The following is a 13,338-nucleotide window of genomic DNA, read 5'->3' as shown; positions in this document are numbered from 1 at the left end:
TAATTGTTCCTTTCTCCGTGGAGGATTCTGTTGCAGCACCTCTGAACCCCTGCAGCTTTCTTTTTCTGGTGAACTGGGATGGCAGATATCCCAGTGAAACTATTGATGGGCTGGCTGAGCCTTGGCGTGGCACAGATTTTCTCTTGATGCTCCATGGACAATAATACAGGAGCAGTGTGGTGTCAGGGCTGTCATCCCCTGCTAAATCAGAGAGTGGTGAGAGCACGAGTGAGGCAGTTCTGTGCCCTGGGGGTGCAGTGTGGGGCTGTGAACCTCTGGGAGATGTGGAAATGGGGCTGTGGATGCCACCAGTCCTGATAAACACCTCGACAGAAACCAGGGGAAATATTCCCCAACTCTTCCAATGTCTCACGTGAGACTCACTCCTGAAAAGTGAGTAATTTTTATTACGGATGGACATGGAAAATCAATTTTTGCCACCTTGGAAAGTGAGAACGACAGGCTCTGCAGGAAGACCCACTGTGCTGTGACCTATGATCTATTTTTAAGGAATTCCTGCAGGTGTCTGACTCTTGCTGGTGAGCATCTGTGGGATCTCCATCTCTGCCTTGGTGCTGCAAGATGATGGATTTTGCTTTCTGCCCAGCTTGGACCCGTGCCCTGATTTTCACATTCTGCCTCTTCACCATCTGCTCTTTGCTGGAAGAGCCTGGGTGGCACCTGCAGGGTGATTTTTTTTTCTCCACATATCAGCAGTTAATAATGAGCTGACTCTGGCAGGTTAATGGGAATACTCCCTCCTTCTCTCTTCCCCCCTCCCAAGCTTTTCCTGGCTGGAGCAATACACGAGGCAGGCAGGATATCTCCAGCCTCGTGTGCCTGGCTGGGTGCCTGGGGCGCTTCATGCTCTGCTTCTCCTCTCAGGTTTGATTTGGAGCTGTGTAAACCCCGGGCGTGCTTAAAATGAAAACGAGTTTTATTTGCACAATGCAAAATGGGAGATGTGATCATGAAACATGGGAGGCACTGGGAAAGCAAAGAGAAGGCAAGTTTAAGTTAAACCTTACAGGACACAAGGCTTGTAGTCTTGCTTAATCTTTGTGTTCAGTTTTCACCCCAGAGGGAGCTCCCCATAGCTCACATTTTAGTTTTTTAGTGGTAATCCAGTACTTTTGGTTATTTGAGGATGGGTAGCCTCAGCTACCTGGCCTCAGGACTAGCCTGTGGAGACAGAGATTAAATCAGCACTAAATCTGGCTGCTCCAGAACCAATCTGAGCATTCTGAGCATTGGAAATCCTTTCATCACAGTTTCCCTCGTGCTTCTGCCTCCAGGAGCTCCCCATTTTATCTTTGGCTTCAGATACAACCCTAAGGGTACTCTGATTTTTGCCGGTCCCATAAACTTTGCTAGCTGTGTCCTGGATGCTGTGTGTCCATGCAGGAGTTATTTGTGGCTTCCCAGTCCTTACCAGTCCACCTTTTTTCCCCAGTTTTCTCTCTTCATTCCCTTTACAAACATTTCCTTCTGCTGTGCTCTTTTAATTAGAGTATTGCTTTTAATGCAAAAAAGCATTGGCATTCCTCCCCTTTTCTGAAGTGACACAGAACTCTGTTGGTTGTGTATTTTGAAATCAGCAATATGCATGTCTTAGCAAATACCACAGCTTCCAGCCTTCAAGGTGTTTGATGAGAGGTATGAGCAGCTGGAGTAGATGATTGCACAGGTCCCTTCCAGCTGAGCTATTCTGTTTCGTGGGGCATTTTGTAGAGCTGGCAGCTCTGACTGCTCGGGTGGTCTCTCTCAGCCTCACCACTGCAAACTGGCCACGACCTGTCACAATCATTGCTCTGGCCCTTTGCAGTTTATTTTCCCTCTCACACTTGTAATCCCTGGAAGTGTAAAAATAGGAAGAATTTGGTGCCGTAATGCAGAAATTAAGGTGTGCATGGGGCTTCTGGGTGAACAGGATGATTCTGTATGGCAGCTCTTCACAGGTTGTTCTTGTCCTGGTTGCCAGAGCATCCCTGCAGGTAAGGATCAGGCTCACAGGTGGTTTTGTTGAGTGGGGGCAGAAATCAAATTCTCTGCGATTCTCTCCAGTCTCCCTTTGATGTTTGTTATGCATATTTTGTTGAAATATCAATGTCATTCTGGACATTGCTGGAAAAGGCTAATGTTAATTAAAAACTCAGGTTTTGAGGGGTTTATAACTCACTGTGCTAATTTAGAGAAGGCTGAAACAATTTCAGAATCATAGTCTGCAGGCTCTACATCTATCAACAGCAGCAGGAGATGATACTTCCTAGCAGTAGGATACAATGCTCTAATTCCTTCAATTAGTGTTGCCTGTTTGGAAGCTTTGCTGCTGGAGACAGTGAGGCATCTTCCAAGGGGCTGCTTTGTCTTTCCAGAGCCAAAAGATTTGTGTTTATTTGAACGGTGTCAGTCACAGACCTCATGATGGAGCAATTAGTGAGTCAATTGGTTGAAATTAGTATTCAGCAGAGTTTGGGAGCACAAAACCCAAAGAATATCTATTTGATTCATTATCTGTAACTTTGTCAAGATTGCTATTTAATTTTTATTTTTGGGCAATCAACAGATCCGTGATAGGTTCTCTTTTCTGATGGGAACAGCATTGTTGCATATGAGTGGTAAAGAGCAGCAGGTTGGGAAGCAGATCAGGGGTGAAAACAGGGTGAGCTGTGGCCTTTCTGTTCCAGGCTAAAAAGGCCCTGATATGGTCATTCAGTGTCTGAGACTGGGGCCAGGCTGGGGCTGAGTACCTCCTTTTGGATGGCTTTGGTCCTTGCTGAGGGTAGTGATGAGGAATCCCTTGAAATATTTCACACTTTGACTTGTCTGTGACTCCAAGCACTTTATTTTAATGAAACAGTGCCCAGCATGCAGACTAACCCAGTGTGTGCTTTGCTTTCAGGTGGTCCTACGCTGACTTTTTCGACAGGTACCGTGTGCTTATGAACAAGAGAGACCTCTCTAAGAATGACAAGAAGATCATCTGTCAGACCCTGTTGGAAGACCTCATTAAGGTGAGCTGGGACCACATCTTTGTCAGTGATTTTAAAAGCACAGAACTCATGGCTTTGATGTCTGAAATTGCTCCAGCTTCACCTGCTGCTTGTGCAAAACAAGCAAAAAAAAAAAAAAAAAAAAAAAAATCAGCCTGGGAGTTTTCCCAAAATGAGGGAGTCTTGCAAGGAGGTGGCAGGAGAAAGTGGGACATGGGATTTCTTGGTTGTGGTCAAGAAGAGCAAATCATTTCAGTGCGGGAGAAGTCCAGAGTTTACTGTCACTGGCTGGACATGAAGGACTGGCTGCTTTCAAAAACTGTGTACCCCAAGCCCCTCCTTCTGGTTTTGTCTAGACACAGCTGGAGCACATTTCAGAGGTCCAGCCTGGGAGAATGTCGTGAACCTTAGTCAATCATTAAATGCCTGTTTGCACAAATGAGTAAGGGAAAAGTGCAGTAAATGTCTTATCTTGATGTGTGAGAGACTTTCAATGGCCCTGTGTGGAAAAAACATCCCACAGACTGGGACTTCTTTACCATCAACTAATCAGAAAGTTTTGCCACCTCTCCTTTACCAAAACTTTACTCCTTGCTTGTATCCGTTATTTTTAAATTGCAAATGTGCATGCAAAGGTTTCTTGTTGTTGAGTGGCCCAGAATGTGCACAGCACCTTAGACAAGTTTTAATGTTTGATCTCTTGTTTTCCTGTGTGATTTTGAGGAATTTACCCAGTTGGGTTCCTCTTACTGCTTTTTGCACCCAGTGGTACCCTGGCTGCAGAACCTTTTGCAGCACATGTATGACTTTGTAGATCAGAACAGTAATATTTTTGAGAAAGAAATCTTTTTCGTGAAGTGCTGTGGTGTTGCATTTCTTGCCTGGTCTGGTGGAAGACCAGACCTTCCCATGGCAGGGAGGTTGGATATATGTGAGGTTTAAGGTTCCCTCCAACCTAAACAATTTTGTGATTCTGTGATTTCTTTATTTGTATTAAAACCAGCAAACAACAAAAAGCCAAAACCAAACAAAAACAATAAAACCCCCAAACAAACAAAACAAAAACAAACCACAAAAAACCAAAACCCAACAACATTCCCCCTAAACCAACCAAGCAAAAATACCCACAAAACATAAAAAACCAATCCAAAACCCCTTCAAAATTTTTGTAAATATATGGGGTTTAAGACTGAGTCCTAGTGCTGCATTCCTTAATGGGTGTATAGTATAGTAAGTCTAATAAGTCTAATGATATCTAATAATGTCTAATAAGTCTAATAATCTAATATGTCTAATAATGGAGTCTAATAATATCTTCATTACCAAATTAAGAAGAGATGTGAATGGATAAATTTGATTTTACTCTGTATCTACTGATCAACTTAGACTGAAAAGAAAAAAAAAGCTAATGTTTGCCTCAATTAAATGTAGTTTCCTTTATGCTTTTGAAAAGGATCCAGACAAGTTCCAGTTTGGCCGTACCAAGATCTTTTTCCGTGCAGGCCAGGTGGCATATCTGGAGAAACTGCGGGCAGATAAGTTCAGAGCTGCCACCATCATGATCCAGAAGACAGTGCGGGGCTGGCTGCAGAGGGCCAGGTACCAGAGGCTGAGACGAGCCACCCTCACCCTGCAGCGCTATGCCCGCGGGCACCTGGCACGCAGGTGGGTCCTGGGGAGCCTCAGAGAGGGGCCAGCTGGGAGGTCAAGTGTGAAAACATCTCCAGCCACCCGTGTTCTCAAGCTCTTGCATCTTCTGGAGCTTAAGTTTGGGGGGTTTCGTATGAGGAACTTTGAAAATGTTCTGAGATGTTCTTGAAAGCAAGGAGCATGATGTGAGTGTGGGTAACACTGTGGTGGGAGTTTCTGGGCTAAAGTTGGGACTTCTTTCTGACCCCCTCTCAGGTTATATTTAGGGGCAAGAGATCAAAATTCTTTGCCTCAAACTGGTTTCATATCATACATATCATACATTGATTTAATTTCTAGGTGCTGGCCAAGGTTGTAACACAGACAATCTGGTTATAATGAGATGACTGTAGTGCTCTGAAGGATTTATGTGAAAGTGTTTCACAGAACTAATATTTTCCTGGGACTGCCTTTGGTAAAGGGCATTTAGATCAGCCAGGGAAGAGCTGCCTAGTTGGTATGCACTCCTCCCCTGCAGGGACCAGGTTTGTGTCTCTGTGATGTCCAAGGGGAGTTCTCAGGATTGATTGGCTGTATCCTTTGTAATGAGTAAAATCATTCCAAATCACTGGCAGGGGGCTGTGTACAGTAGATAATAACAGAGCCCAATGTTAACACTTTCTGTGCAGGAACCCCAAGCTCCCTTGTGTAGTTTCTGTAGGTAGCACTGCTGCAGAGTGGGCTGCTGGTGGCAGGTGTGGGGTTGGTAAAAAGAACATCAGAGATGCTCGCTGAATTTGTGGTGTAATTTGTGGTTGTGAAAGGGGTTGGTGTCAGGGAGAACCAGCAGCTGCAGCTTCTACAAAATTTTTCAGTTTCCCTCTTTGTGCAGGGATTGTAGGGTCAGATGACATCTGAGTAACTACTGCCTCTTTTTGGAGACAGACCATCCCTTATCCTCTTCAGGAAGCCCTGGCTTAGTGGGTCCTAACGAGAAACCGTTTGCTTCAATCAAAGCAATATATAAACCTCTTAGCTTTGCCTCTTAGTTTTGATACGCTTTTCACAAAATAAAAGAAGTGGATCAAATTTCTGTATAATGCTGCATGCTGAGAGCAATAAATGAATCATAAATTCAGCAAAACAAGCTAATTATCAAATTAAATTGAGGGTTTATGGGCATTTATTAACCTGTGTAACAGCAAATTGAACATGAGTTCAGCTGGAGAATGGGAGCAACATGGTGTGGAGTTGACCACATCCCTCATTATTTGCTGTCTGTGAATTGCTCGAGGCTCTGCTCAGGAATGTTGCCAAAGCAGTGCACACCAGTTTAAATGTCAAATCAATTTGCTGCTGTTTTCACTGAGTCAGTGGATACCCTGTGTGACGTGTGCTTTTTATAGTCAGAGGAGTGATGGAGCCAACCTGGGCACTGATGAGCGCAAGGACACAAGGCAGAGAGTTCAAACCAAGAAAAACCTGGGGAGTACTTGGGTTTAGTGCTGTTTGGGAACAACGAGATATATTGATCTGTGGTTCTAGTGCTCCTGGGTTCCATGGCTGCTGTTTGATACCATGGAGGCTTCCTTATCCCAGCTGTTGCGTGGTCTTTCCTGACTACCATCAAGCCACATTGGGTGAAAGGTTTTCCTCTCCCCCTGGTTTAAAACTTACTGCATCAGAAAGAAGTGGACTTTATTTTCCCTGCTTAACCCTCCTCCTGTGCATTGCAGGCTTTTTGAGAACCTGAGGAGGACGAGGGCTGCCATCATCTTGCAGAAGCAGTACCGAATGGTGCGGATGCACCGGGCTTTCCTGAGGGTCCGCAATGCCACCCTCACCATCCAGGCTTTTGCTCGGGGCATGTTCGTCAGGAGGATTTACCACCAGGTACACCTCCAGGAGGGTCTTTGCATGGGGAATGGGCCTTTGTGTTTATTTCTGCGATGTGGTTGTTGTGGCTGTGTTGATGTTTGTGAAGCTGACAGGCGCCCGGTGCTGCCGGTGACGGTGAGCTTTGCTATTTAAAGCTGTGCAAGCAAAAAAACATTTTGGTAGCAGCACCTCAACAGAGCAGCTAAATGGACTTAGTCACTGTAGTGCCGGGAGGCATTGTGGAGATGTGGAAATGTCATTTGATCTAACCTATGCTCTGCTAAAACCTCCCCATCCCACTGTGTGTTTGCTGGAAGCTGCATGCAGGGGCCATTCCCAGTAGGGTAGGAAGACAAGGAAGGTCTGTCGTGGAAGGCAGGCAGTAAGACATTTGTTGGTAGAAATATCTCTTCAATTAGGTCTCTCCTTCCATTTCCTATGTTAAACCAGGAGTGGGACACAGAAGATTTAGGAGTTTTGTGACAACAGTGATACAGTGAGAAATCATTGAATCCTGGGGTGGTTTGGGTGTAAGGGGCCTTAAAGATCACCTCATTCCACCCTGCCATGGGCAGGGACACCTTCCACTATCCCAGACTGCTCCAAGCCTGTGCAGTTTGGTCTTGGTCACTTCCAGGGATCCAGAGGCAGCCACAGCTGCTCTGGGCACCCTGTGCCAGGGCCTGCCCACCCTCCCAGCCAGCAATTCCTTCCCAAGATCCCATCCAGCCCTGCCCTCTGGCACTGGAAGCCATTGCCTGTGTGCTGTCCCTGCCTGCCTTGTCCCCAGTCCTTCTCCAGCTACTCTCTGTCAGGAAACTGAGAACAGTTTTGGAGAGTCTTCTGTCCACTCCTCAGACCCAGCACTGTATTGGTGTTTACCTAAATTGGTGCCTAACTGGGTTATGGGGCTACTCCAGGAAGTGAGAGGCATCCTGAGGGAAAAGCCTGTTCCTGGAAATAATTGAAGTTACCTGGACACCTGGCGACCTCCTAGAGAGACCAGGGTTATCCTTTGAGACACAGCAGCTGGTGATAAGGAAGTTGTGCTGCCACTGCTTTTTCAGCATTTCTTTTAAATTTGAAGCTTCTGCAGGGGAGGCAGCTGGTCCAGCAGTTAAAAATCTCCATCTGGTCCTACAGAGATTAAAAGCCACCCAAATCTTAACAAGGTGTGGAAGTTGGCTGAAGTCCAGACCTCTCTAATCTGAACATCCTTAATCTCTGGAACACCTGGGTATAGGTTTTAGACACAGATGTTGGTTCCAGTGCACGTTCAGCAACAGATGCTGGGCTGTGGGTGATCATCTGTGGGATGAGGGCATGCCCAGTGCCCACCAAAATTTTGCTGTAAAGCTGAAATAAGTCCCTAAGGCAATGCAGTGGGCTTTCTTCTACCTCTTTGGGCATCCCTAGATTTCCCCATTTCTGAATGCCAAGGCTGGAGACATACAAAGCTCATTTAACAGTGATTCTTGCTGCATCCTAAATTTATATAATCCCTTTATTCGGAATTAAAATTTTCAACTGCGAAGAAAGCCTTAGGGTGAAACAAAATATTTGTAAGAGAAGCTGATAGGATAACCTTTTCTGAGACAACTTAACCCAAACTAATAACAATAAAACATCTTGTAATCTTCAAATTCTTTTATTTATTTCCTTAGCAGACTGAAGCATAAGGAGCATATTAACAACATACTGTTTGTATCTTTAAAATGTCAGCCTTCAGTTTTAGAGGACAAAATTGAACTGGCACTGAGTGACAAAATAGGTGTAAATTTTGGGGAAGAAATTCAATGCCAACATGCCAGAAATTTCGCAAAAGCTGATAAAAATTACTGGGAATTGAATTGTACTAGAGAACTGGCTGCAGGCTGTAGTGAAAGGACTCGTGGTTTTATTTGAAGGTTATCCACATGATATGAAATCCCATCAGGACAGCATTTATCTGCAGTGAAAATTATCATAATGCAGAGGTGGAACACAGAAAAAAAATCTACAGATCTGTTCTGGTGTGGGGGATGTCTGATGCTGAGGGGACAGACAGTAAATGCACTGCTAAGTGTTGGTGTGTCTGTTAATGACTGTTTATGACTGTTTAGTACTGGTGAATCTCAGTACTGTTCTGGGTGGTTCACACCTGAGCTCAGATGTCACCTGCTCCCACCAAGTCCTCACAACCAGGAGGACTCGTGTCTTTCACATCCCCTCATGTCATTGGCCAAGCAGGGCTTTAGTCTGAGACCAAGCTCTTAGGGGAGGTCTGGGTGTGTCCTGCCTGCATCAGTTGAGAGCAGAGCCTGCAGAAGCCTCCACAAGCAGGGTTGGAAGTACTGTCTGTGAAAGAGGGTATAAAACAACAGCTTCCATTTCCAGCTGTCAGCCCCTGCATCTACCAGCATGTTCCTTGTAGGAGAAGCCCTTTCCAAGGCAATTTGGGAAGTGTTTAATGTTTGTTGCAGCCAAACCAGAGCTGGTGTACAGGTGACCTTGCAGAATGGCCTTAAGCTGAAGGCAAGTAGATTTAGAGAAGATATTGGGAAGGAATTCCTGGCTATGAGGGTGGGGAGGCCCTGGCACAGATTTCCCAGAGAAGCTGTGGCTGTTCCTAGTCCCAAAAAAGCTTTGGAAGTGTCAAAAGCCGGGCTGGACAGGGCTTGGAGTGGCCTGGTCTAGTAGAAGGCATCCCCGCCCACGGTGGATGAGCTTCAAAGTCCTTCCAACCCAACCCATTCAGAGATTCCACAATTCTGTGCCTTCTCTCCGTTAACCCTCCGTGTTTTTCAGATGCTGATGGAGCACAAGGCCACCATCGTGCAGAAGTATGCCCGGGGCTGGCTGGCCCGTGTGCGGCTCCGCCGGGCCCGGGCCGCCGCCGTGGTGCTGCAGTGCCACTGGCGCCGCCTCCGGGCCCGGCGCCAGCTCCAGGCCCTGCGCATCGAGGCACGCTCGGCACAGCACCTCAAGAAGCTCAACATCGGCATGGAGAACAAGGTGGTGCAGCTGCAGAGGAAGGTGGATGAGCAGGTACGTCCTGAGCTGGGCCGGGCCTGGTCTGGCCTGGCTGGGCCTGGTCCGGCCCGGCTGCCGCTTTGTGCCTAATTGGCAAGTCGGTACTACTAAAAGTAAACAGCAAAAAAGCAAAATCGTAACATAGAATTGAAACCCGTATCTCCCTTAAACTATTACCTAACAAAATTCTGCAGTACTGCTGTAGATTCCCACATTTAAAAGCTCAAAGTTCACAGTTTTCTGCAGGTAAAACATGAGATGTCAGGTGGAAGTTGAAATCTCTAGCAGTTGTTTTTTGGAAAGGGTGGTGTTGGTGGCAGCCGGGCATTTGTAATGGTGGGACACAGCTTGCTCAGGGCAATTGTTGTGGGGACTGCCCAGCAGGGCTCGGAGGGGGAAAACAGAACAATTTTGGGAAATGTTGCTTGAAAACCCAAGCCAAATGCACGTGGGACCCAATGTCATGGGTTTGGGGCTGAATTGCTCCTCTGTGCTTTTTTTTGGGTGTGCAGAGTGTCTGCCACCACTGGTGCTATGAACTGTGTGTCCTGGGAGTCACATTCCTGGGAAGAGAAATAGCAGTCTGGGTAAACACTTTACTTTGAGCACATTGGTGTTACTAGACACAACGACTCTCAGGAGTAAGGAGAGTGTGTGATGTGACAGATTCCTGCATGGAATGACTAGATGACTTTACAGTGACTGTTTGATCACAAGGATGTTTTCACCAGTAGCCATTTGCCATTAATAAGCTGCAGAATAATGGTTTGATTTTACACACGTAGCAGAATAATTTTTTTTCACATGCTTATGCCTGCAAATTACTCTGTTAAATACCTTCTGTTGCTGTACAAGGAATTGAGGGGTGATCATAAGAAATACTGAGTGGGACTAATTGTATTGACTAATATCAACAGGGAAATTCATATACACTTGTAACCTTAAATTGAATTTTTGCAGGTAAGAGAACATTCCCTTCAGTTGGAATTACCCCTTATTTGTAGCCCCAGTTTGTGGTAATTCCAGTTTATCATGGTATCAGGGACCCTTGTCCATCCCACAGGGCTCCCTCCACCTGAAATCTCCCCACCCCAGTGTGGCACGAGCAGTGCTGTGTTGGAGGTGATGACCAGTGGCTCTGTGTTGGCTCAGATGGTGCAGAGTCAGGATATATGAGGGTTTGCATTGCTGTGGTCACCCTCACTGCAGTGTTAATTGTCTGCAGTGCATTAACTGCACCACAACAGGGTCCAGCTTTCAGGCCCTGGTGCTTAATTTTAAAACGCCTGGTTCCATACTTAGATTTTGCTAACTTAGGAATGGAAACCTCTAAGAGTAAGGTTTGATATGACCTTTCATTCAGAAGGTATTTTGTTGGAATTGAATAGGATGAGTCATTCCAAGTCCAGGTATTTTGGGCTGAACTTGTGCAATGAGTGTGAATGTCACTGTTGGATCTGCTGAGCTGCTGGACTTGACACTTGTAACATCAGTAGTATTTTTTAGTTTGTTAGTATTTTTCCCTATTTCCTTGCTAGGAGAAGTGTGGCAGTGGAACAGTGAAGGAAAAAAACCCCAATATTTGGTTAACATTGGCTTTCCTGTCATGGGCTATGAAAGCAGCAGAAGGATCTGCTTTAGGGAAGGAGTCATGGAGAGCTTTTACCCACGTAGAAATAATGGTCTTGGGCTCATCTTGCTCTCCCTCAGTCTTTCCACAGACCATTTTGTAGGAGTTTCTTTGATGCTTTCTGTGTAGCTTTTGCAGGAAAGCATTCTTGCTCGGGATTACCCGTGGTGGCCTCTCCAGTGAGCTGAATTTAACCATCCTTCCAGGGCTGCCAGGTTTCCCTGGGATGCTTTGGAAGTGCTAAGGAGCATTGTTCCAGTAGGTTCCCTTTTCAGTGCACTGAATGTTTTTTCTGGCACAGTGCGTTTGCTGTATTGTAGTTTCCCTGAAGGATCTTGCTTTCAGTTGTTGCTAATCTATAAACACAACCTTTGAAAATACCAATTAACTTTCCAAGAAAAAAAATGTATATAGCAGGTAACCTGGAGAGCTGCAGTTGTTTTTTGTTGGGGTTTTTTTGAGTAGCAGTGGAAGAAAATGTTTCTATTTCTGCTACTTTAGCTCATGCATGAGTAGAGATGCAATCCTCCATGTGCCCCGAAGGAAGAGATCTTTCTTTGAAAACATTAAAACCTATTATTGTATGTCAGCCTCTGCTCAGATGCTCTGGCATCTGTAACTGGAATCATTTAATTAAGTTTTTTAATCAGGTGAGGGATTTTTGCACACAGAAGAAGGATTTTGATCTATTTTGCTGCAAAATATCCTCACTGGAGCACTTTCTTTTCTATTTACACTGGACCAATTCCTTCTTTTCTTTCTGTTTTTTTTTTCTCCAATTAATTTTATTTAAATCTGTTTGTTGGAATTGCCTGAGACGCTTATAAGGCATATGCTTAATGTAGTATTGCATGTTCATGCAGCCAATATTTAGACACACTGTGAGCTCTATACACTGTCTCTGCAAGCAGTACAATCTCTGTGAGCATTTTTTGTGAATAAAACTAGTTTGGGTAATGAATTTGTTACATCTGCCTTTGGCAGCAAAATAAACTAGGTTTTTCCACAGAGCCTGGGTTGAAACCAGGACTGTCTCAGATCTGCAGGGCTGGATAATGATTGAAAATAAAGCAAGTTCAAATTTAACAGGGTCTGTTTAGCAATCACTAATTGCAGTGGGGAGCAACCCAGTAAATGCTCTCTCATGTCTCTAGTTTGTAATAAAAAAACCCAGAAACATTCCTATGCATTTTATCTTGTGTTTGCATGAAAATCTCACTTGGGTACTGTGTAAAACCATGTACACAAGGTTCTGAAAATGCATTTCTTTGGAAATGTCTTTAGAGCCACTGCTCTGGAGCCAGCCTGGCACAGCTGGGGCTGCTCACCTGCACAAGAGAAGGCTCCAGGGAGAGCTCAGAGCCCCTGCCAGGGCCTGAAGGGGCTCCAGGAGAGCTGCAGAGGGACTGGGGACAAGGCAGGCAGGGACAGCACACAGGCAATGGCTTCCAGTGCCAGAGGGCAGGGCTGGATGGGATCTTGGGAAGGAATTGCTGGCTGGGAGGGTGGGCAGGCCCTGGCACAGGGTGCCCAGAGCAGCTGTGGCTGCCCCTGGATCCCTGGCAGTGTCCAAGGCCAGGCTGGACAGGGCTTGGAGCAGCTGGGACAGTAGAAGTTGTCCCTGCCATGGCAGGGGGTGGCACTGGATGAGCTTTAATGTCCCTTCCAGCTCAGATCATCCCAGGATTCTATGAAATGCCTTTGGTCATGCAGAAATTCTAATTTCCTAATACGATACGAATGCTGAATTTTGATGTTCATTAATAATTCATTACTAGGGAGCAAAGGAAAAAAATTGTTGATACGCTTCATTTACTTGTTTTTCCATTTGAGATGTGTTTTTATCTTGCTTCAGAGCACTGAGACGCAGTGAGAGGGGATGCTTTGGGAGGTCACCTTAAAAGAAGCCAGAACGATGATGAGACCAAACTCTAAAAACCAGAATGCATTTTAAGTTTCAAAATGGTTCTTGTGATATCAAGATTATCTACCCAAACTCAGCATAGCTTATGTAGTAGGCTCTTAATGAAGCTCTTGGTCTTTGGCCTGAGGATGTTTAATAATGGTGATGTTTCATTAGTCACAATAGTGCCTATTGACTTTGATTTGAAGCCCAAAAATCAGCAAAGTCTGCTGAACTTTCAGTTCCCAAAACTGGGAGCAAATCACTGCTAAGTGCTTTAAAACTGAAAACCT

General features: G+C 45.4%; 1 protein-coding gene across 1 annotated transcript in view; it reads left to right on the top strand.

Annotated features, from left to right (window-relative positions):
• Positions 1 to 13,338, top strand: part of MYO5B (myosin VB) — a 123,042-nt gene that overhangs the window by 69,428 nt on the left and 40,276 nt on the right. Inside the window, exons 18-21 of the mRNA XM_088157035.1 lie at positions 2,903 to 3,014; positions 4,447 to 4,658; positions 6,359 to 6,515; positions 9,288 to 9,527. Coding sequence (XP_088013161.1) covers positions 2,903 to 3,014; positions 4,447 to 4,658; positions 6,359 to 6,515; positions 9,288 to 9,527 — 721 coding nt within the window. The remainder of the gene's footprint in view (positions 1 to 2,902; positions 3,015 to 4,446; positions 4,659 to 6,358; positions 6,516 to 9,287; positions 9,528 to 13,338) is intronic.

Source organism: Sturnus vulgaris, chromosome Z (genome assembly GCF_052056855.1).
Source record: "Sturnus vulgaris isolate bStuVul1 chromosome Z, bStuVul1.hap1, whole genome shotgun sequence".
In the NCBI taxonomy this organism is placed as follows: Eukaryota; Metazoa; Chordata; class Aves; order Passeriformes; family Sturnidae; genus Sturnus; species Sturnus vulgaris.
The sequence above is the reverse complement of the archived record's forward strand: the minus strand, read 5'-3'. Positions and strand labels throughout refer to the sequence as shown.